This window comes from Amphiura filiformis, chromosome 19 (assembly GCF_039555335.1).
Source record: "Amphiura filiformis chromosome 19, Afil_fr2py, whole genome shotgun sequence".
Taxonomy (NCBI): domain Eukaryota; kingdom Metazoa; phylum Echinodermata; class Ophiuroidea; order Amphilepidida; family Amphiuridae; genus Amphiura; species Amphiura filiformis.
Genome location: NC_092646.1, coordinates 15,870,666 through 15,895,546, shown reverse-complemented (window position 1 = coordinate 15,895,546; position 24,881 = coordinate 15,870,666). Strand labels below are relative to the sequence as shown.

Sequence of the window (24,881 nt, the reverse complement as noted above, 5' to 3'; positions counted from 1 at the left end):
CCATCTTGGATGTTTTATTACCTAGATAACACAGCAAAATAGGTCAAGGTCAAAATAGGTCGTTGATACCATTGAGGCCTATTGACCTTGACCTATTTTGCTTTGTTACCTAGGTAACAAAACATCCTAGATAGTGCAATCCTATCCATTATTTGAATTGTTTTATCAAAACAAACAATTTGACACCTCTTTTGGCAAAATCGGAACACTGATGTTTTTGACCCCCACAGATCCAAAAACGTGACCTTCTTGGTTATACCTCAAGAACAATACGTCCTATACATTTTCTGAATCCTTGTGACTAGAGGAATACATTGAAATTAACACAATTTGAGCAACTGTGAAATTTGACCCTGTGTAAAGTTTGATGACCTTTTCCTGCCAAAAGCTACTCCGGTTTAATTGCTATCATGCATTTTTGTGTAGCCCATGATGTAAACTATCTCTGGTAGCAGTGCAGCTTTGCTCCCCCCCTACCAAACACCCCATCTGAGGGGGTCAGCCTCATACACTATTAGCCATTTTGATGAGCACCTCATGGTCCGAATTAACAGTTGCTTTTGATTTCCTCAGCCTATAACAGAATAGAAAAGTGATATTATGAGAGCACTGTTTCCTTCACAATTTACACAAATGTTTGATCAGCTCATAATCGGCGGGCCTTATAACATCGCGGATTAACATCAATACATTTTATTTCAAGAATTGTCTCGTGAGATCTCGCCAGAAGCATCACAAATTATTACTTCAAGTCCTATACTTTATCTACTCTCTTTAACATGCACAATGCAGATCAGGCAGGTCAACTATATCACTCTTAACATGGGTCTACTTTTCGGCATTACGCGTAGTGGTAAAAGCCTAGCAATTCCTGCTGATTACGAGCTGATCAAACTATACCATATTTGCCCATTGCATAATTAATCAGTTTGTAATTGGTCTCTAGCTGGTCAGCTGTTTGATTCTTGCTCAAATGTGTCATGATCAAAGTTATTGGAGGCCAATTTTTTCATAGTGCATGATTATTTCAAAGGAACAGTGTGGCACACTGGTTAAGGTCTTTGCCTGTGGTCTCAGAGGTTGTTAGTGCAAAAAGTCTCTGCTGGGCAAAAAAAAATAGTTCAAATCAAAACCACTCCCCTGTAGCATACAAGTATGATTATGATAATGACTTTTGTTATAGTCAGTTTCAGTCATACACCTAATTGTAAAAATGCCCAACCCGATATCTATGGCAGCCTCCTTCACCAGGTCACTTGGACTGGGTAAAGTTTTGTCAGGGATATCAGCTAAAAAATATACAAAAATCATCTACATACCTATAGATAAACACAATAATGGCTACTAAGAACAACACTGTAAGGCTCACAACTACAGCAATCATAGGGATACCTATACTATGTCCAAGAGATCCCGTACCCTGTCCCAGAGAATCTGTGGTCTGTCTGACAGAAACAGTGGTTTGCCCAAAAGAAACAGTCGTCTGCCCAACAGAATCAGTGTTCTGTCCTGAACAACCAGGACTTGTTTGAGTGGTAGAGTCTGTAGCAGGTAAATCTGTGAAGTAAGAAATATGCACATGAATTTGTTGACTTTCTATAATTTCTTGTAAATAAGCAAACAGCTTAATCTTCTACACAGGGAGTGTGAATTTCAAATGGGTTTACCTGAATGGGTGACTCCTTTGAAATCTACACCCCCTGTGTAGAAGATTAAGGTGATGTCTTCAATAGGGAGTGTATGGCTTTCAACTGGAATCACCAAATACATCCTGTAACCACCTATAGTGGAGTTACCCCAGGGACTGTCTTTTGGAATTTGCAGGAGAGCATTAAATAACTCTTCTGGAGCCTTCAAGGAGAGTTGTTTATAGCATTTACAACAGAATGTAAGAAGAGAATGTGGTTAACTAAGGAGAGTTAAATATCACTCTCCTATGTCAGATTTAAGGAGAGCAGTAGAGAGTGATTGCTCCCGCTCTCCTCAAAAGGCAGTCCATGGTTACCCAGGATGTGGTGTTTTGTGGCATTAAGTACATGGTGTGAGTGACACCTGTCCATCACAGTATTAAATTATAGGGTATTCAACCTAGGACTAGTGAACCTTCGGACTAAAGAGCCTTTGGACTAGGGAGCCTTCGGACTAGAGAGTTGTCACCGGTGCGGACTAACCATGCACATCTCAGGGGAGGCACAGAGATTGCATAAGGTGGGTTAGGATTAGACTATATGCCCTCTCACATACTCATGATAATCCCTTTTACTCACTTGGTATTTCTAAGGGTATACTTCCAAAGGTACCTATACCAGATGCAGGTCCGGATATACCTGCAACAGCAAAAGTGTAGGCGCCCGGTACCAATCCACATATGTTAATTGTAGCTGATCTTGTATCCACATATTTCTCAGCAGTGATGTTGGTACCAAACAGAAGTCTATACTTATATCCATCTATGTATCCATTCCTGCCTGAGCAAGGAATCTCATCTCATGTAATGGTGCGTGTTGTATCTGTGCTGCCGGTTATTCTGATATTAAGAGGTGGTGAACTTGGTTCTGAAACAGAGGAGTGATGACATAGAGGTTATATTTATTTATTAATAGTTCAGCATTTGTCTAATTTTGATTGTTCCTTATTCACACCTTAAAATGTGAAAGTATGACCACATCCCATTACAATTTTTACTTTTGGTTACAAAGTTATGAATGGTTCTTTAATTTTTAACTCGAATTGATAACTTAAAAATCAATATTATAGTTTTCAGCACAGTACTTCAGCGGTCTGCCAATTTGGTGCAGTTTATGGCGTATACGGAATTGGGGTTCTGATTGGCTAATTGAATCACGTCATCATCACATTGGCCCAATTAACCTCATTCGCTGGCCAAGCTGCGTAGCATCGTGTGACCTAGTTCTTTTTATGCGGTAATCAAACAGAGCAGATGGACACAGTTGAAGTAATTTGCTGAATAGTATAGTGACATTGGGCTATTCCAGTTGAAATCCACACTACCCCTGTGGAAGATTTTGGAAATACCTTCTGCAGGTGGAGTATGTTTCTCAAATGTAATTGGTCAGAGTTATTCAATTTGAAACCCATACTCCCCCTGTATTATGGTTTTACTTATATCTTTCATAACTGGAGTGAGTATTTCAAATGGAAGTTACCCAATTGTCTATTCTATTCTATTCGAAACTCACACTCCCTCAGTGGAACACTTCAGCTAAATCTTCTACAGGGATAGTGTGGATTTTAAATGGAATAGGCCTTTAGACTCATTCCTCTTGATCAGGGAAGTGTCTTTGTCTCATATTCTCTCATGATTCTTGTCTCATATAATGGCATATGATTGTATTACCTAATTCAGGTGAATCCTGTGTTATTTCCACAAGTGGACCATCTGTGTGTTTTACTGTTATCTTATAAGAATAGTATGGTCTGACAGAAAACTCATATGACAGGCTGCTGATGCTATCCGTTTTATAAGTGTGTGTCGTGAGGAAATCTTGACAACCGTATTGAAACTTAGGTGTGCCTTCATATGTCACTTCATATGTGTCTGCAATAGTACATCCCCTGGCCGGCTTCATCCAAGTTACAGTCATTTTCTCACCAGAAGTAGAAATTTGAGCCTGCAAATTTTGAACACTGCTAGGTGCAACTGGAAAAGTCAAAACAAAATTGAAAAAATAAATCGGATAAACTGAATTCTTAGTCAGTGGGAGTGGTCTAGTTCGTAGACACATTTTTGATTGGACAATCGCAAGATTTCGGGTGCCGTTTATCAGCCCGTGAAGCGACCCCACGTCATCATGCGTCTTGATAATGCCTTACACGCTTGTAGAGGTGCGCGTATGTATTGCGCTGTAATGCGTAGACTAGTGCGGAATACGCGACGCGCTAGCAGTACGCGCAACAGAATACGTGAAGTTGTAAACTAGTTTCGTTCATTTTATATTGAGGGGAGTTTTCATGACGGTAACTTAGTTTTTGCTTTAAAAAATTTGTTTACAGTTATTAAAATAATATTTAACTGACTAAGAATGAGAATAAGCGATAGAATTTTTATTTTGCCTATCCTCTACCTATGATAGGCGACAGGCAGGTCCAATATTTTTATCGTAGTGGATACCGGCTGCGCCCGGCATCCACTACTCAAAATATTGGACCTGCCTGTCGCCTATCACACGGTAGAGGATAGGCAAAATAAAATTCCTATCGTTATTCTCTAATTCAACATCCATGACCATGTCCAACATGGTTACTGATATCATTGCTAATATATTTTGTGTGAAGCCTGTTTGGTTTCTAGACTGTTCAATAACATAATGCTAGTTGATAATGAATATTTTTGAATGACGATTGGATTTTGAGTTTTGGTCTGGAGAGCGCTGTTCGGAATGTGGAAATGATTTCCTGAAAAAAGTTGGGCTTGTAAAATTCCTGCTGGGCTTGTAACTTTTTAGAGTTACAAACCAGACTGGCTAGTACCTCAAAAATGTTACGCTCCAGCTCTGGTGCTGACCAACCATACATAGAAACTGTTTGTTTACTAGAAACAGTTTGTAATCTTCTGGTTGTACTGATGCAAGCATCAGATTACTTTGGTGTACACATGCACAGAAAAACTTTCTCATAGAGGTCCACCATATGCGAGAGTGTTGTGAGATGCAGTGTATAGTGAACTAGCAGTTGTAACAGAAATTGTAACACCTGATGAACATGTTGCCTTTGAACTTGCCCCTGGATCTTCAGGTCCTGGGTTCCATTCCTGGTGGTGGCAACTTGCTTGAGTATTGGCTTGGAAACAGTTGGAATTTAATTGGCAACATATATACTGTAGAATTCCATCTATAAGCATATCATGTATGCCTCTAAATGAGGGTTTTGTACGGAAGAGATGACCCTCCACCACAGAATTAGAGAAAGAGAATGCGGACTTGACCGCCATCTTGATACAGACATGGAGCAAAAATTGGGGGGTATTCTGTTTCCCTTGGAATGTGCTCGAGGCATCATGCAATCGGGCATTTGAGAGACGCACTTACTGCGACCTGCACGCGAGTACCAAGATGTTTCAAATGAGACGCAGAATTGTGTTTGTTCGTCTCTGTGCACAGTCAGCAAGGACCTGAATACCCGCAATTTTCTCCACATAGCTGACGACACGATTGTATGTGGCGGTATAGGAAGTCCTGGTTCTCGATCTCTAATTCTGTGACCTCCACAGAAACACTATTTGGAGCAACTATATTACTGATACAGGTGGCTGTACAAACATGTAATTATTGTATAGCAATATGTTGTAATGTTTTGTGGAGGGTGTCTAACTGTCGTCTGTCATCAAAAAATCACTCATGTAGAAAGAATCATTAGTTTAATCTACAGATGTTGCCAATGAAATTCAAGGATTTTCTTGAGATCTTTTATTTGAACATTTGAATTTAATATGGTATATTTCACAAAGCCTTACTAGATCGTGTTTGAAAATCCAATGATGCAGATGGCCCTGTTCCTTCAGCATTCTTCCCTGCACTATGAATGGTGTATTGGGTTCCACATCTCAGACCAGTAACAAGTAATTTTCGTAAACCTGATCTTGTACTTCCAACGTCATCTGTTAACATCATTATTGTGATCACTGCTTCACTGATAGTTCATCCAGTGGTTGTATCCATCAGCCAGTGCTCGTAACCTGTGATTTCACCATTTCTGTCACCGCATGGTATCTCATCCCATAAAAGACCTGCTTGTGTATGAGTTGCATTCACATACTCAATAACTGGCCTTCCACTTGGTACTGGAAATAGAGAGATAGGGGTTACATGGTAGAGAAATGATTGAGAAACGAATCAAGAAAGAATTTTTTTAAATTACACAGAGAAGCAGGGCTCAAGATACATGGACGTTAATGGCGATTTACTGCTAATTTTTACAAAATGGCCAAGTGAGGAATATTTGTCAATGGCAAAAGGTACAAATGAGGGTTATATATAGCAGGGCCGTAGCAAGCGGGGCGGCTGGGGATGCCATGGCCGCCCCACTTTTTGAGAAATTTGTTATGTTTTTCTTTATATCTTTATTTCAATTTGGGCATATTTGTATTTTGGCCGCTCCACATTTATGATGGCCGCCGCCCGCCCCACATTTTTCAACCTTGCTACGGCCCTAATATATAGTGTATATACCTCGAGTCACCAGCACTAGCTTTGAAGTTCAGCGTGTTCTGCACTAGCATACGCTGAACTTCAAAGCTAGTGCCAGTGACTAGAGATAGATATAGACTATATAGCTACTGTTCAAAATATTCCACCTAATCAAAAAGCTATTGTTAACCCTGCCGAGAAGGTGCTTTGATAAATATTATTTCACTAATTCTTTATCTTTCTTATCCAAAAATACAATAATTATTTCCAAATGTCTGCCATAATATCACAATATAGAGAACATCACTAAAAACCCTCCCCCCCCAGGCCCCCTCCCCGGTTCCGGCGCCAATGATTATTTCCAAATGTCTGCCATAATATCATAATATTGAGAACATCACTAACCTGCTTTGCCAGTTGTGACAGATGTGTTCTGTTCTATAATGTGGCCTCCTCCATCATGTGATGCAGCAAACACAGTGTAGGTAGAGTGAGGTTGTAAACTACCCAGGATTGTCCAATAGCTGTATAATCCAGATCCAATGTTTCTCTCCGTATCATCATAGTAATACGCTCCTAATGTCTTCGATCCACCTGTGCCACATTGGTCTCTGTTGGTCAGTTGATAGTTTATGGTGAACATACTGCTATTTGAGTCACATGTCCAAGAGACATTTAGATGTGTGGATGGTGAAGATGGAACCAGAGTCACTTCTAAAGTTTGTATCACACATTGGGCTGTAAATGATAATTACAATAACAGCAATAACAATGATAATATTAACATGCATAAAAATGTTCAAGTTAAGTTTTTATATTCACATTTCCACACTTCCTTTTAATTACAGCCCATATTATCTATTCATTTATTCAATTTATATATTTTTAACTTCAGTATCTGGTACTGATCTGCAAGTTATGGGGCATGAGTAACAATTAACAACATACAATGTAATATATAACAAGAGTTTACATATATTTAAATTCAATCATATGCATGAAAGCAAAAGTTATACAAGTAATAATAACGTTATACAGAAATAACATTGTACATGCTGTTAAGCAATAAAATTGAAAGTAAAGACACAAAACTATAAATTTGTGGATCAAATCAATAATAGCCAATTGAACCTGCTTTTTCAGGTTTTCTAAACACTTTTTATTTTTGTAGTAGTAATAATTATAAGGCATAAAAATGTTTGTATTGCTCTTTTTTGGCCTACCCAAAAATCTGTCAAATAGGGTCCCAATTTTTTTAATTTAATTTTTAATTTTTGACTTTTCATAATAGCCTATTTGGTATAAATTCACAAAATGTTTTGCCTGTTTGGAATTTGTACTGCTAACTCAGATCTTTGATAAAAGAAGGTACCTGACAAACATCATAAATCATTTCTTTTGAACAAAACCAAATATTATTATACACTATTGACGCAATGATAAATCATTGTTTACCATTGTATTTTGTAGTGAACTTGCATTTTGTAATTTTATTTATGGCAAAATATTTTTAAAAAGCATAGCAATAAAAAAATAATAAACCGACCGACCGGCCAACCCGACTTTGAGCAATACCAACTTTTTCATTTATCTGTATACATTTGCTTCAAGTTATCTGCATATAAATTAGAATAAGCTAATTAGCATATTTTTTATTAAATAGGCTGGTTTTATTATATTGTACACTTGTGTTCTTTTTGAATTAAAAAGTACCAAAAGTAGCTCACAAAACTATTGAAAGGAATTAAAACAAATATAGCCCATTTTTTCTTATTAAATATCAACACCAAGTATTAAACTTATATAGCTTACCTTGTGTCTTGAGAATGATAGCTATACCCAAAACTAGGAGGATTCGAAGAAATGAACTTCGAATCCAATTAAATGAAGCCACCATTGTTAACAAGAAAATCAAAATTACGATCTGATACAAGCATATATTCCTATGTCTGTTCAGAATATGACATTTCTGTGCAACTGTGCGTACTATGCATAATTTCGTCAGTTTGGTTCCTCATAACCTGAAGGGATCGGATAGCAACGTTTGCACAGTATTTTTTGTGGAACATGAGAGCACATCATATATACATATCAATAACTGGCTTTCTACTTGGTACTGGAAATAGAGAGTTATATATTACATTCTGAATATGATGAAGAATGCTCTCCTGATATCAAATAATTTTGATTTTTGGAAATTTGTGATAAAAATACAAATTTTATGGTTTGTTAAAATTATCATTCATCCAGGTAGTAAACAATAATAAATTTCCCACTCAAAAATAGTAAGTCCAGTTGACTAGATTTATATAGTTCAAATATTATAACAAATTTTATGGCAAATTATTAAAAATTGATATAATGCAAAATATTTCATCTAAATTTAGGTCTTTTGGGGGGAAAATGTGACACGATCTGGGCCATGTGGGGCTGGGGGCCAAAGGAGGCAATAGTGTTACTCTAATTATTACATTACACATGCAATTGGCTATCATTTACTGAAAACACCAAAGGTCTAGCATACTTGGTTCTTATGTCTATTTTCTTATGTATTTATTGTTTTTTCACTCCATATTTTTTACCTTTATCTCAGTTTCTAATTTACCATGGACCAGATCATGTCACAAATGTATATCTTTAATATGAAATGTCCAAATTTTCAATGATGGGCAACTTTTCCTCCCTGCTACATACACTTTAAGTATGTCATTTATAAATCATTAGATTTATAAAATTTACTTCAAGGACTGTTATTATAAAAAATTTAAAAAAAAATATTAATATATATTTTTAATAACTTTTTAATTCCGCATTTCAAAAAAAATCAAAATTATTTTATATCATCAGGACATTCCTTGTATTCGGAATGTAAATCGATATGTCTGATGTGCTCTCATGTCACACAAAAAATACTGTGCAAACGTTGCTATCCGATCCCTTAAAAGGACGTCATATAAAAAATCCTGATGTGTAAACACAACATTACCTGTCTTGGGTCACTGCATTCTGAACAATTGTGGTAAAAGTGTACTGATACAATGTACATGCCTAATTTTGGTGTTGTGAAAATGTGTATACAAAGTAACTCAAATCCTACTTATCGAAATAATAAATGAAATGCTTTGAAAGGTTCATTGTCTCCCAAACAATGTTGAACATCACAATCTGATGATTCGGAGCCTCAGAAAAAATATACATTTTGATTGTCCCAATAAAAGAAACAGGTTACTGTGTAGTGTACTATTCACTATGTGCAAACTTTATGGAAAATGTATGTCTTGTATATTCTTCGGATATATAGGTATATTTTCCAGACATTTGGGTGTATTCTTCAAACATTTTGGGTCTATTCTTCAGGCATTAGGGTGTATTCTTCAAACATTTGGGTGTATTCTTCAAACATTTTGGGTCTATTCTTCAGGCATAAGGGTGTATTCTTCAAACATTTGGGTGTATTCTTCGGTCATTTGGGTGTATTCTTCAGTCATTTAGGTGTATTCTTGAGGCACGTGGGTGTATTCATGCAACATCTCAAGTTATCAATTGAATACTAGCAGGTTGTAAGTGCATAATGATAACAAAACACCAGACATTCTCATGGGTTTCACATTCATTCACCTTTATTTCCATAATCAAAAGACAGAGGACATCTGTAATGACAGAAGTGCATAAGATAAAAACAAAAAACAAATAGTGTTAACATTATTGGAGAATTTACAAAAAGCCCCGGGTGTAACATTTTCAAAAGTGGGACATTTAGTAGAAGTGAATTTTCAATGAAAAACTTGCGAAATGAAATACAACTTACGGAAATATGACTTCCAGTTTGAAAAACAACTTGGCAGCACCTATACATAGAGCACATATTATTGGAAAACTTACTAAAAAATTAGATAAGTGCATTTGTATGAAAAAATGTGAGTTTTTAAAGTAAATGTGCATGCCGATGAATTGGATGAAAATTAGAATAGGATTTGTCCATGCAATTTTGTGATCATGATATAGGCCAGTTTTAAGAAAATGATGCTTACAAGCTATGGCTTGGAAATTTCTGCATTTTGGTTACTTTTTCTTTGAATAAAGATGGATCATTATTAGAGGAGAGGGGGTAGTTTATTAGAGGGGGTATGAATTAGATAGATATACCACCTTATCTATATTTTTTTTATATTTTGATATCAAGCAAGTGCTATGTGCACAAATAAAAGCAAATCTCATGTTCTGCTCATTGTATATACCATCTTTAACTTGTTGAAATGCGTATTTGTAATGACAGAAATTCATAATATAAAAATAGAAACAAATTTAATATATAGGATTAACGTAATTGGAGAATTTACAAAAAAAAGTATTAATAAAATCAGTTTAAAATTAAAAAGCATTCACTGTATAATATTATGTACAATGTGATACCTGCAAAGTCTAATGTTCTGTTTATTAGATAATCTATATAATCTTTAACTTTATGAAATGATGGGTAAAATGCTAGTGTTCCCTATATGTGACAAGTCATTTGTGGGATAAACGCTTAATCTTTTCATTTTATATTCTTGCATATTTAAGATGATTCCATATAGATTGAAATTAAACATAAAGGTTGGCGACCCGATTGACAGCCTTACCCCAACACCCCCACATACCCCACCCCCACTTTACCGCATCAAAATTAAGATTTAGGCATCTGAAGAAAACTCATAGTTTTCTCATAATTCCAGTATAAGATATGTTTTTTAGTGATGTTATAAAGAAAATTCTACATGTAAGTTGTAAACCACCACCACCAAAGGAAGTATGTACAGTTTGATTTATCTTATTCTACATACTTATATTTACATTTATAGGGCATTGGGAGGGGGTTTAATTCAAATGAAATGAAGTCACAATTGGAATTTACGCATGAACAGTAAATATGACAGCACTGAAATCAAAATCATAATAATAAGGTTTATGGCAATTTTATTTAGACATTTGGTCGAATTTAGTTGTCCACATGCATTGACAAGTGGATACCGTATTCATTCCAATAAGCGCCATGGGCATTTAAGAAAGTCATTTTGGGTGGGCGCTTATTTGTTACCTGGTTTACCTAATCTTTCATGAGGGGCATTTATTAGAGAAGAATTTAGGTACGTTATAAAAGGGTCCTGACACGTTGTAGCAGCTTTTCTGATGTTGAAAATGCATTGCAAGTTTACACAGGATGTGCAGTCCTCCAGCTATTTCACTGTATCAACGTCTATCTGTCACTTTAGCATTAATGATACTCTTTAGCAAATTGAAAATACCCTGGGTGGGCACTTATTGGGGCATGGGAATGAATACGGTACTTAGGCCAAAAAAAAAAGGTTTGTCTCAAAGCTCACGAGAAATTTAAAAACAAATACGAAATGCAATTTTTTTTTTTTTTTTTTTTTCCGACTTTTTCATGGTATTTTGATAAAAAAGTCTAATTTTTCGTCGATTTTTCTGGAAAAACTATTAAAAAAAAAAAAATTTAAATAAAAAACATTTCCACATTTCTTTTTTGTCAAATTGTGCGATTTTACAAACGCGCGCGCAAGCTTTGAGACAAACCTTTTTTTTGTTTGGCCTTATATGTACTGTTTAGACAGTTCACCTGAAAACATTCTGTAGCCTGGGTACTTATTATGGGAGGGGCACAAATTAGGTCAAATAATGTAATCTAAATTCACACTATTTCTAGTACAACCAGATACATTTGTGTGCCTATTTTTACACATTTAATGTTGTAATGTTGTGATTATCTGAGGCTGAACATTGCAGTTTTGATAGCTTTTTTTTAATGATTTTAAGGGATCCAAAATGGCGTTTATTATTGCGTTTCGACAGTATTTTTTGTGGGACATGAGAGCACCTCAGACCTATCGAATTGCATTCTGAATCTGAAGCATGTCTTTCTGATATCAAATAATTTTCATTTTTTTAAATCACAATATAATACAAATTTTATGACAAATTATAAAAATTTGATATTTTTCAAATTTTGATATATAACAGTCCTCGAAGTAAATTATATAAATCTAATGATATATTCTTAAAGTGCATGTAGCAGGGAGGAAAAGCCGACGGTCAATTGAAAATTTTGACCTTTCATATTGAAGATATGGATTTTTTTCCCAAAAAGACCTAATTTTTTTTTGGTGTTTTGGGAAAAAAATCCATATCTTCAATACTGAAAAGGTCAAAATTTTAAATTGATCGTCGGCTTTCTCATCCCACCTACATACACTTTATGTATAAATCATCAGATTTATAAAGTTTACTTCGAGTACTGTTAAATATCAAAAATATCAATTTTAATGATTTGCCATAAAATGTGTATTAAATTACAATTTCAAAAATCAAAATTATTTGATATCAGAATGACATTCTTCATATTCAGAATGCAATTCGATATGTCTGATGTGCTCTAATGTCCCAAAATAAATACTGTCCAAACGTTCATACCCCAGCCCTTAAGGTCTTTTCCAAATTGATTGGTGTTGGGGATTTCTTTCATAACATCTGCCAGGATCATTTGTTTTCATGGACTAAGTAAGTAGTCATCCCTCTGAGGATGGTCTCTCACTGGTGATACTGGTTGATAGATGTTTCATATCCATGATCTGTACCATCAGGTTGATAGGCAGCATTGCTGGATGTCATGTCTCTTCCTACACCATTCTGATGAACTCCTCTCTCATGGTCAGAATTACCAGTTGATTTCCTCAGCCTAAAACAGAATAGAACAGTGATATTATGAGAGCACTAACTTTTTCTACACAATTTACATGCACACAATTACCCTATTAGCATAGCGCACTGGTTAAGGTCTTTGCCTATGGTGTAAGAGATCCCCAATTCAAAAAAATATCTGCTGGACCGCCGGAGGGGGGGGGGGCGCACTCAATATGAAATGAATATAGGTGTAGGCCTGGCACAGTAAGGGGCATTCGGTGAGAGCAAAATGTAAAAAATATGGGGTCATTGGGTAAGAGCATGATTTTTGGCATTCAGTGAGAGCAAAATGTACAAAATACGGGGTCATTGGGTGAGAACATGACCTTTTTTATATATGGAACCTTTGTGTGAGAGCCCGAAACAGCGCCACAGAAACTTTGAACATTGAATTTCTAGTTTCAATGGCTTCAAATTTTTTCTGTTTTTTCAAAATATGTAACAAAAATGGTGATAAATGAAATTTGCTGCTCAAATTGAAAAATAAGGGTCTTTGGATGACAGATCAAATGAAAAAATAAGGGGTTTTTGGGTGACAGAGCATGTGTTCGTAAACAAATATGTGGTCTTTGGGTGACAGCGACGCTAAAAAGGGGGGTCTTAACAGCCCTACATACCAGGGACAGATTTAAGCAGTGGCCCTGCGCCAGTGGATTTTGCGTCGGGCCAGTAAATTTCCAAGAACACCTGGCCCGGTGGGCCACTAGATTTTTTGAGCTTGCCACATATAAGACAAGATATAATCAGTGATGGACATATTACACAGTTTCTGCTCTGTCTGTCACCTGTAATTTATTTCGTTATTTAATGATTTTTCGTCTATTTATGTTCTTATTCTTGCATTGCTAGCAAGTTGGAAATATACGGCCGCTTTTTATGGCGATAGTAGGCCTATGTATGACTTTCAAGCTCTTTCGTGCTCTATCTGATGATTATAGCGATACCGTAAATAGGCCTACCGCATATTTGAACTTTGTGAAGTTAAAAAGGCAGGACTACTGACTGAACTTGTGTTAGTGACTACATTGAGTACATTCAGTACAAAACAAATTAAAACGTTAAGTTTGCTTGACTTTAAGGGCTCAGATAGCGATGTTTCCACATATTTTTGTGGGACCTGAGAGCACATCGAATTGCATTTTGAAAATGAGGAATATGGCCGGCCTTCTGAATAATTTGACATTTTTTTTATATTCGCGATATAATACACATTTTATGACAAATAGTGAAAAATTGATATAGATTTGTTTCCCCAAAACATGAAAAAATGTGTTTTTTTGTGTGCAGAAGAACATAATTGGAAAAGCTGGGCCAGTAAATATATTGCAGGGCCACTAGATTTGCCAGTTCACTGGGCTGGAGGGCCAGTAGAAAACTGAAACCTAAGTCTGTCCCTGCTACATACATGTCACCTCCAAAGTGGGAGTGCCCCCACCCCCGGGGCTGACCAAAGAAATTTCCCCTGTAGCATATGCATGTATGACATACCTGAAAATGACCATGACATTGGCAATGATGGATACTAAGAGCAACACGGCAAGGCCCACAACTACAGCAATCATAGGGATACCTATACTCTGTCCAAGAGATCCAGTACCCTGTCCCAGAGAATCTGTGGTCTGTCTGACAGAAACAGTGGTCAGTTCAACAGAATCTTCTTCTGGGGAAATTTCTGAACAATCAGGGCTTGTTTGAGTGGTAGAGTTTGCAGCAAGGACATCTGTGAAGTAAGAAATATACACATGAATTTCTTGACTTTCTGTACTTATGCCATCACCATTCAACATTCAATATTTGCATAACATCTGCCTTGACAATATATTGTTATTCCTGATGGACAAATGATGATCTTTTCCTTTATTTTTCACCGTAACAGACTTGACAACACAACTTGTAACAACCCATAGTGGAGTTACCCAGGATGTGGTGTTTTGTGATATTAAGACAGGATGTGTATCCTGTCCATCACAGTATGAAAATGTATTTGAGAGGACTGTTGCCTCCACTCTGGTCCTCCCTGTGATTTTACCTCTATCTTGCAAATGCTAAAGAGCCCACAAAACTTATACATATGTGCTATAGTATTTTTTGTCAATCTGAGATTAGTTATTTGATTGAGATGAGGCTGATTACCTCTTACTTGTTTGGGTGTGCAGGGTACCTATGTGCTGCCCAACCTCGACATGCCCTTTCACATACTCATGATAACCCCTTTCACTTACTTGGTATTTCTACGGGGATATTTCCAAAGGCACCTATACCACGGCCGGATATGCCTGCAACAGCAAAAGTGTAGGCACCCGGTACCAATCCACATAAGTTAATTTTAGCTGATCTTGAAGCCACATATTCCTCAGCAATGATGTTGATACCAAAGAGTAGTCTATACCCATATATCCATCAATGTCTCCATTCCTGTCAGAACAAGGAATCTCATCCCATGTAATGGTGCGTGTTGTATCTGTGCTACCAGTTATTCTGATATTAAGAGGTGGTAAACTTGGTTCTGAAACAGAGGAGTGATGACACAGATGTCATTATTTATTAATGTATAGTTCAGCTTTTATGTGACACGATTTGGTCCATGGAGGCCAAAGGAGGCATTTTTGAAAATTGAGTTACTATAGAGTGTATGCAATAAACCAACCAGAACGGTATAACAATTGAAATGGCAGCCATGTTGGAGGACAGTTCTAAGATAGCTTAAGATGACAGAGGGACAGGTCTCTAGATCGATTCCACAACCATTCATACATATCTCCTGTTTTATTGCATTACCATGGGAATTGCCCTGTGTCACCTTACGGAGGACAGAATTTTATTTAAATGAGGATGACTCTGTCATGAGTGACGTAGTATTGAATACCCTCTATAATTAGTACCTTATACAAACATTAGGCAATGATTTACTGAAAACACCACAGGTCTAGTATACTTGGTTCTAAAGTTATGAAGTTTTGTGATGTGAATTTTATTGTTTTTTACTCCATATTGTTGCCTTTATGTTAATTTCAAATTTGCCACCTTTTGCCTCCATGGACCAGATTGTGTCACTTATTATATGGACATAGATCTATCTATTCTTATTCATGAATCTACACAATTTGATTAGCAACTAAGAACACAGTTCAGCGGCTTATTATAGATGTTTGTGACAAATTCGTTAATTAAAACAACATGGATGTCCCCACAATAGTAACATTACTTTTTCTGGAAAATTTCAGGTACTTATCCAGCACTCCCGTCAGGGAAGTCTTGATTCTTGTCTCTTTGGCATATCTTTGCATTACCTAATTCTGGTGAATCCTGCGTTATTTCTGCAAGTGGACCACCTGTATGTTTCACTGTTATCTTGTAAGAATAGTATGGTCTCACAGAGAACTCATATGACAGGCTGCTGATGCTATCTATTTCATTAGCATGTGTTGTGAGGAAATGTTGACAACCATCTTGATGCTTTGTGTTGCCTTCATATGTCACCTTGTATGTCTTCTCATATGTGTCTGCAACAGTACATCCTGCGGCCGGTTCCATCCAAGTTACAGTCATTTTGTCACCAGTAGTAGAAATTTCAGCCTGCACATTTTGAACACTGCTAGGTGCAACTGGAAAATTCAAACAAAATTGAAAAAATAAATGGAATTTAATGTCCATGACCAAAAGTTGATAAACATGGTCACTGATAGTCTGATACCATCGCTAGTATTTTTGTGTGAAGCCTGCATGATTTCTGCAGAGAATTAATCCATATTGCTAGAAACAGGTTATAATCTTTTGGTTTCACTGATGGTAGCATTAGATTACTTAAATGCACAGAAAACTTTTTCATTGAGGTTTGTCAACATGGAAGTACAACTTGACTTCCATGGTCATATACAGTGTTGTGAGATGCAGTGTATATTGAATAAGCAGTTTTGCTAATAACAGAAATCATAACACCTGATGACCAAAAGTTCTAGTTAAGCTATGGGTATATAATGTTTTGTAAGAAAAATTCTGCTTATAAGGCATAAAGAGTGTATGCATGATTTGCATGTATCACAAACTAATGATATAAAATATTTGTGTCTAGGGGAGAGTGTGGTACAGTGTTTAGGGCCTCTGGATCTTCAGGTCCTGGGTTCCATTCCTGGTGGTGGTGACATGCTGGGGTATTGGGTTGGAAAACGTAATTTACTTGGCACCATATATTATCATTTTACCGTAGAATTACATATACATGTGAGCATATTATATGTTTTTTATGGAAGAGATGATCCTCCAGAAACATTATTTGGAGTTTGTGCAACTATATACAGACGGCTGTACAAACATGTATGATTGTATAGCAATCTGTTGTAATGTTTTATGGAGGGTATCTACATGTTGTCTCTGTCATCAAAAAATTACTCATCATTAGTTCGTTATAGTTTAATCTATACAGATGTTGCTAATTATATTCAGACATTTTCTTTAATAGTCCTTTAATTTGAACATTTGAATTCTCGCAATTCACAATACGATGCGCCACCGCGGTTGCTCTTGGCTGTCCAATTTTGACCTCCAGTGTCGACATCGCCGTTCTGGCCACCATTTGATTTTCAAGCGAGTGTGATAATAAATTTTGAAAATTAACATTTGCCATGAAGGATTCCGTGTAATCAATAGAGAAAATGGATCCAGGGTTTCAAATCCGACGCGAACCCGCGAACCGGTTCGCGTGAAGGTTCTCGCCGGGTTGCAACTGGGCGAACCAAAATTGGTTCGCGCACAAGCTTGGAAGTCTAAGATCACATTTTGTGTTATTTTCACCTTTTTTTACTGAAACGGAAATGTGATTTAATAATCTCATTAATCCATGAATATAATTCTGAAATGTTGGGGAAAAAAGGCAAAGTTTTCATCATTTTAGCTGTCGATTACTTTTATATTGTACGATCACGTACAGAGCGTGAAAGTTTCGCCCTGGCCTGTGTTTACAACCCACCATCCCATAATAATAGATATGACCTCGCTAGTAATAAAAGCGTCTATGTCATTGGTCTTCATCTCACGTATTTCCACCAATCACGGCAACTCTTTCTTACCAAAGAGTCGGGTCATATGAATAATTAATCATGACATGAATAATTAATCGTTAAATGACATCGTCAATTTAAAGCTTATTATATAATTATTACACGCATGTGCTCACCTTAATAACATCATTAGTGCATAAAAAATATATATTCTGAAATGTTTGGGGAAAAGGCAAAGATTTCATCATTTTAGCTGTCAATTTATTGTACGATCACGAACAGAAAGCACAGTGAGCATGAAATTCCTGGCCCATGTAATTTTAGTGTTTAACGATCACCCCATAATAATAGCCGTGACCTCGCTAGTAATGAAAGTCTCCTTCATTGATTTGTATCACTTTCACCTTGCCTATTTCCACCAATCACGGCATCTCTTTCTTACGAAAGTGTCTGGTACACATGAATAATTAATCGTAACATGAATAATTAATCGTCAAATGACGCGTCGTCATTTTATTACACTGCGATGCTCACCCTTTACCCGATGTACAAAATAGTATGTGTAATAAATTTAATTTAATTTAATTTGCATTTCATTTGAAAAGATATGGTTTAAAATTGCGAATCATATAACAGTACATACAAAAGCTATTTTAAGCAATATTCAGCGAACATTTAAGGAAATTTGTAATAAATTTAGGTATGAATAAATCAAGTGAAATTAGGGGTATTGCGGTATATGGTATATTTTCATGTTTTGACATCTCTTCATCGCGTAGCTAGCAGTAGGAGATTGGGTCATCCATGGCCTCAAATTCTCCAAAAATAGAACTCATACTGGTGTAAAACCTTTTAAACTGCACTATATTTAATACATGAATGTTATGTTGAGGTCTCATTAATGCATGATAGGTAAGTCACAGCGATAGTCGAAGTTTAATAAGCTTAAAGAAAGTTGCTGAGCTTGCCGTGGCGTGTACAGTGTAGTCAGTATTTTACGTTCGGTAAACTAAAATTACTTTCAGGATTCAAAGTTGAAACAACTGCTTTTAACAACAAAAAAAGATAATCAACTTGGTTTTGTTATTAATAATGTTATAGTAAGTTGCATACAAATTCCCACCTATTTATAGGGTATTATGATTTTACAGGGTTTTTTTTTTCTCAATATTTTGCGGGAATCGAAAGCCTGGTTCTGATGAGAACCAAAGGTTCTCGCAAAAGCCATTTGCGAGAACCTAAACTGGTTCCCGCAATTGATTGCGAATTTGAACCCCTGGGATCTACTATAATTGTAAATGGCTGATTTATTGCGCCTTGTAACATCATTATATTGACATTGAAACACACAATGACGCGCACAATATTCCTGTGTTGCATTTGTATTGAGCAGGCTTTGGTCGACTTTTTCCCATGATGCACTGCATATTGTGACCTCTATCCATTGACCGCTGGAAGCGCAACGTCTTGTGAATTGACCAAATTTGGTTTTGTATATTGCCTTACTAGATTGTGTTTGAAAATCCAATGATGCAGATGGTCCTCTCCCTTCAGCATTCTTCCCTGCACTATGAATAGTATATTGGGTTGCACATCTCAGACCAGTAATACGTAAACCTGATCTTGTAATCCCAATGTTATCTGTAAACATCATCGTTGTGACCACTGCTTCACTGATGGTTCTTCCAGTAGTTGTGTCAATCAGCCAGTGCTCATAACCTGTGATTTCACCATTTCTGCCACCGCATTGTATCTCATCCCATAAAAAATCTGCTTGTGTCTTAGATGCATTATAATACTCAATAACTGGTCTTCCACTTGGTGCTGCAAATAATGAAGGAAAGGAGTTGCATGGTGCAGAAATGACACCACTTTAACCAATTAATACAATATTAGAATTGAGAAACCAATCAAGAAAGAACTTACGAAAATACACAGAGAAGCAGGGTTCAAAATACATGGACGCTAATGGTGATTCACTGCTAATTTTTACAAAATGGATGAGTGAAAAATATTTATTGCAACAGGTACAAATGAGAGCTGTTTTTATAGCTACTTTACAAAATATTCCTCCTAATCAAAAAAGGCATTTTTAACCCTGTTGAGAAGGTGCTTTGATGTTTATTTCACTCATTGTTTATCTGCTTTATCCAAAAAATACAATAATTGTTTCCAAATGTCTGCCATAATATCACAATATGTGACATGATGAAGGGAAATAAGTTGGATGCAGGGCTGTCGCTAGAGGGGGTATGGGGGTGTGACACCCCCCAATACACAATTTTGTTGGCAAAAATTGACTGTTGTCGGCAAAACCATGTGATTGTCAGCAAATGTAGTCAAAGCTATGTGTGATTGTCGGCAAATTGCAAGAGTCATCTAAAATATTAATGTGTTACAAAATTGTGCTGTTGTTACATACTTAATATAGCTATTGTTAATGTGATAGTAGTTACTCATGAGTAAAAAAATCGTCGAAAATTTTTTTTGGCTCCAACGTTTTAGGGATTTTAGGGCACAATTTTTTTTGCTCTTCACTTTTTCAAACGACCAAAAAAAAAATTGGGTCAACCTTTTCGGGCTGTTGAGGGAGGGGAGGCAAAATTGATTTTCGTCAGCAAAACATGTTCTACACCCCCCGAATCATATTGGTCTAGCAACACCCCTGGTCGGATGTCGCTAATATCGATTTGAGATATTGGCAAAGAAAGTGTTAAAATTCTTTTGTTTTATATTGTTTTCAGCAATTGATAAATTGATGCAACTTCGCAGCGAAAGGTCGTATCAACATGGGGTTTTCAGTTCCTGAAAGCTCTGAATGTCCTCTTTAGAACATATGCAAACTCATTTTCGACCAGGGTCGACATGTGACTCATTCCCCTTGATCATGTCACATATAGAGAACAGCACTGACCTGCTTCGGCAGTTGTGACAGATGTGCTTCGTTCTATAATGTGGCCTTCTCCATCTCGTGACCAAGCAAACACAGTGTAGGTGGAGTAAGGGTTTAAACGCAGGAGTGTCCAATAGCTGTATAATCCAGGTCCAATGTATGTTTCCCTATCATTATAGAAATACCCTGGTGCCGTTGTCTTAGATCCTTGTGTACCACATTGGTCTCCATTGGTCAGTTGATAGTTTATGGCGAACCTACTGTTATTTGTGGCGCATGTCCAAGAGACATTTACTTGTGTGGATGGTAAAGATGGAACTGGTGTCGCTTCTAAAGTTTGTATTACACATTGGGCTGTAAATGGTAATAGCAATATAACAGCAATAACAATGATAATATTAACATGCATAAGAATGTTCAGGTTTTTACATTGTTCACCACAGACGAGAGAGATACAGACCGCGTACAACCAGTCAAAGTCCCTGTGTATTGTATTATGTGATTTCTTGCATATTCATGAGGGCCGGGCCCGATTGTTCCATCCTGCCGTGTCTTACAACCACGCCCGCGCTGTGTGCCTTCGCGAGCGTTGTTTACGTGCTTTCGCGATTACACGGTAGACCGTGAAAATATGCTGTAATTGCGTAGCAGTCTTGCCTGTCGCATTTCATGGAACAATCAGCCCTCATTATTGGGTAATGCTGAGACTTTGACTGATTGCACGCGGTCTGTTTCTCTCTCGTCTGTGTTGTTCACATTTCCATGCTTTCTTTTGATTAAAGCATGTTTCAGCCTATACACCTTTTTTGACCACTTTGTTGCTGTTGGCGGTATTTGGCTCTGCTAACTCCAATTAGACCGGAGTTAGCGAAGTGGAAAACTGAAAGCAAGGCTAAAGATGTAAATTACATACATTGGTTTAAAATTTTGACCCTTTAGAGGTCAACGGTTGACCTTTGACCTTTTTGGTAATAACTCAAGAACGGTACATGCTAGATAGGTAAAAATATACATTTTCTGAATCCTTGTGAGAGGAATACATTAGTAATGTTTTTGACACAATTTGATGAAGTTTGAAATTTGACCCCATGTAAAGTTCAATGACCTTTCCCCCACCCATGGGACATTATTTTGTTTTAGGAACAACAACATTTGTCTACTAGGGACTTTCAGGATTACAAAGAAATAGGATAGAAAAATAAATCATTCAGGTGCATGACAAAGCCACCTGGTGACTAGACTACATTTGTATATCTGCATATTAGTTAGAATGAGCTAAACAGTTAACAAGTTAAAAGTTATCTGCATATTAATTAGAATAAGCTAATTTGCATATATTTTTATGCCTCCACCGCGAGGCATACTGTTTTTGCAATGTCCACGCTTCCGAGTTTCCGAGCTTCCGTGCTTCCGTCCGTCCGGATGCTGTATCTCGGGCATGGATGGGCGGATTGACTTCAGATTTTCAGGATAGGTGGGTCATGGTCAAAAACTCTGGATACTTTTTTTGGGGTGAGTTTCAAGGTCATATACTGAGGTCAAAGGTCATTTGAGGTCAAATTACTAAAAACTGTCGTATGGGCATGAAACTTGGTAGATACAGTCAACATTTAGAGCCAGATTTTTGGAAGGTCATTTCGGGGTCACCCAGGGGTCATCTCAGGTCAAATTGATAAAATTGGTCGTATGGGCATGAAACTTGGTAGGTACAGTCAACATTTAGAGCCAAATTTTTGGAAGGTCATTTCGGGGTCATCTGAGGTCACCCAGGGGTCATCTACGGTCAAATGAATAAAATTGATCGTATGGGCATGAAACTTGATGGGTACAGTCAACATTTGGAGCCAAATTTTTGGAAGGGCATTTCAGGGTCATCCAAGGTCACCCAGGGGTCATCTGAGTTCAAATTACTAAAAATTGTCATATGGGCATGAAACTTGGTAGCTACTGTCAACATTTAGAGCCAAATTTTTGGATGGTCATTTCGGGGTCATCTAAGGTCAAATTAATAAAATTGGTCGTATGGGCATGAAACTTGGTGGGTACAGTCAACATTCAGGGCCAAATTTTTGGCATGTCATTTTGGAGTCATCCAGGGTCACCCAAGGGTCATCTGAGGTAAAATTACTAAAAATGGATTTGTACACATTTAAATCGCCCCATGGTGGAGGCATCCCATTCGACGCCTTGCGTCGAAAACCGCTTGACGTTTCTAGTTGAGGCTGCTCCTATTATATTGTACACTTGTGTTTTTTTATTTGGTTCAAATGAAAATGATACCAACTTAAACATGTTTTCTTGCTGAATATTAATATCAAATATCATCTGTGAGGCCAAATTTGGGTTCACTTCTTTTTCGTTCAACGTAACAAAAAATTATTGGGTCAAAATTTTTGTCTTTTTGATTTTTAAAAACTAGATAAAAATGCTCAATTTCCAAAAAAAAATCATAAAAAGGCCTAATTTTCACCCAAATTTCAAATATTTTTGGTGAAATTGGTCAACATTTTAAAAATTATAAAAGAAATAAAATTTGGCCCAATCATTTTTTTGTTATGTTGAACAAAAAGAAGTGGGCCTGTGGGGAGATTTTGGACCAAAATGAGCATTTTGGTCCAAATTTGACCTCACAGATGAATTTATCAAGTCTTTGCCATTCTAAATATGTATACTTTTATATTAGACCAACAATTTAGCAGTTATCTTATGAAGCCCAAACATTTCCATAATTCCAGGATTAAGACCAACCTTAAACCTGGTTGCCCAATGAAGTTGCAAAATTGAACCTGCCAAACCATTTGGGCTCTTCCATTTAAAATTCACACTACCCATGTGGAAGATTTTGGAAATGTGTGCTACAGGAGGAGTATGACTTTCAAATGGAATGAGCTCATTAGGCAGCTCCATTTGAATTTCATACACCCTCTGAGAAAGATTCAACCTGAATATTCCACTGAGGGAGAGAGAGTTTCAAATGGAACTGTTAATGTGTTAATTCCATTTGAAATTCATGCTCCCTCTGTGGAAGATATTTCCAAAATCTTCCACAGGGGTAGTGTGGGTTTTAAATGGAAGAGCCCATTTCAATTAATATCTTCCAAAAATATTGAACATCACAGTATGATGTAGCTCAAGAAACCGTTGAAAAGAATTAAAACAATCGCAGCCCATTTTTTCTTGTTAAGTATCAACAACAAGTAACTTACCTTGTGTCTTGAGAATGATAGCTATACCCAGAACCAGGAGAATTTGAAGAAATAAACTTGGAATACAACTAAATGAAGCCATCGTTGTTGAACATTTAACAAGGAAATTTACATTACTCTCGGATTCAAGCGTATATTCTTATGTCTGCTCATATGACATCACATACTATTCATAATTTTGTCATTTTAGTTCCTCTTATCTAACCTTAAACTTAATTGCCCAATGAGGTTGCAAAATTGAACCTGTCAAAACATTTGGCACTTCCATTTAAAATCCACACTACCCCTGTGGAAGATTTTAGAAATGTCTGCCACAGGGGGAGTATGAATTTCAAATGGAATGAGCACATTAGGCAGCTCCATTTGAATTTTGTACACCCTCTGAGAAAGATTCAACCTGAATATTCCACTGAGGGAGAGAGTTTCAAATGGAACTGTTAATGTGTTAATTCCATTTGAAATGCATGCTCCCTCTGTGGAAGATATTTTCAAAATCTTCCACAGAGGTAGTGTGGGTTTTAAATGGAAGACTTGGAAGACAAGCCGTTGTTATTGAAAATATTACAAGGACATTGAAATACCTGTTAGTTCAGTGTATATTCTTGTGTCTATGTAAAATAGGACATTAATTACACAACATGTACATAGTTTTCATAATTTTGTCATTTTATTTCCTTTTAATGCTAACCTTTAACATAGATGCTCAGTGGAGTTGCAAAATTGATCTGTTTTTGACTTTTCTGTTCATGATTTTGTCTTTTTATTTCCTCTTAAACCTATAGTTGCTCAGTGGAGTTGCAAAATTGAATGTGTCAAAACTTATCAATATTATTGTCTCCACAACAATGCTGAATGTTACAGTTGATTAGACCCTAATGAAGTAATGGGAAAGCAGTATCTA

The 24,881-nt window shown here is 36.7% G+C and overlaps 2 protein-coding genes across 3 annotated transcripts in view; one reads left to right on the top strand and one right to left on the bottom strand.

The window, feature by feature from the left end:
• LOC140140979 (dynein axonemal heavy chain 5-like) overlaps positions 1 to 24,881 on the top strand; it is a 141,749-nt gene that overhangs the window by 65,541 nt on the left and 51,327 nt on the right.
• LOC140140978 (receptor-type tyrosine-protein phosphatase F-like) lies at positions 358 to 24,209 on the bottom strand. Of its 2 annotated transcripts, none has more exons than XM_072162751.1 (7): positions 23,981 to 24,209; positions 20,796 to 21,128; positions 19,388 to 19,705; positions 16,175 to 16,489; positions 2,268 to 2,555; positions 1,320 to 1,557; positions 358 to 574 (listed from the first exon to the last, which is right to left on the bottom strand). In XM_072162751.1, the coding sequence occupies exons 1-5, from the start codon at positions 24,060 to 24,062 to the stop codon at positions 2,488 to 2,490; spliced, it is 1,116 nt and encodes a 371-aa protein (XP_072018852.1). In that variant the 5' UTR covers positions 24,063 to 24,209; the 3' UTR covers positions 358 to 574; positions 1,320 to 1,557; positions 2,268 to 2,487. The 2 variants fall into 2 exon arrangements, with proteins under 2 accessions (XP_072018852.1, XP_072018851.1); XM_072162750.1 differs by lacking the exons at positions 358 to 574; positions 1,320 to 1,557; positions 2,268 to 2,555 and adding exons at positions 12,540 to 12,879; positions 14,373 to 14,604; positions 15,107 to 15,390 and having other exon boundaries at positions 23,981 to 24,200.

Bases quoted from the DNA above. Each gene is read 5' to 3' on its own strand.
- LOC140140978 (XM_072162750.1), bottom strand. From the start codon at position 24,062: ATGGCTTCATTTAGTTGTATTCCAAGTTTATTTCTTCAAATTCTCCTG. The intron at 21,129-23,980 runs GTAAGTTACTTG...TACCATTTACAG, and splicing joins TATCATTCTCAAGACACAAG to CCCAATGTGTAATACAAACT. The intron at 16,490-19,387 runs GTAAGGCAATAT...TGAATTTTCCAG, and splicing joins GGATTTTCAAACACAATCTA to TTGCACCTAGCAGTGTTCAA.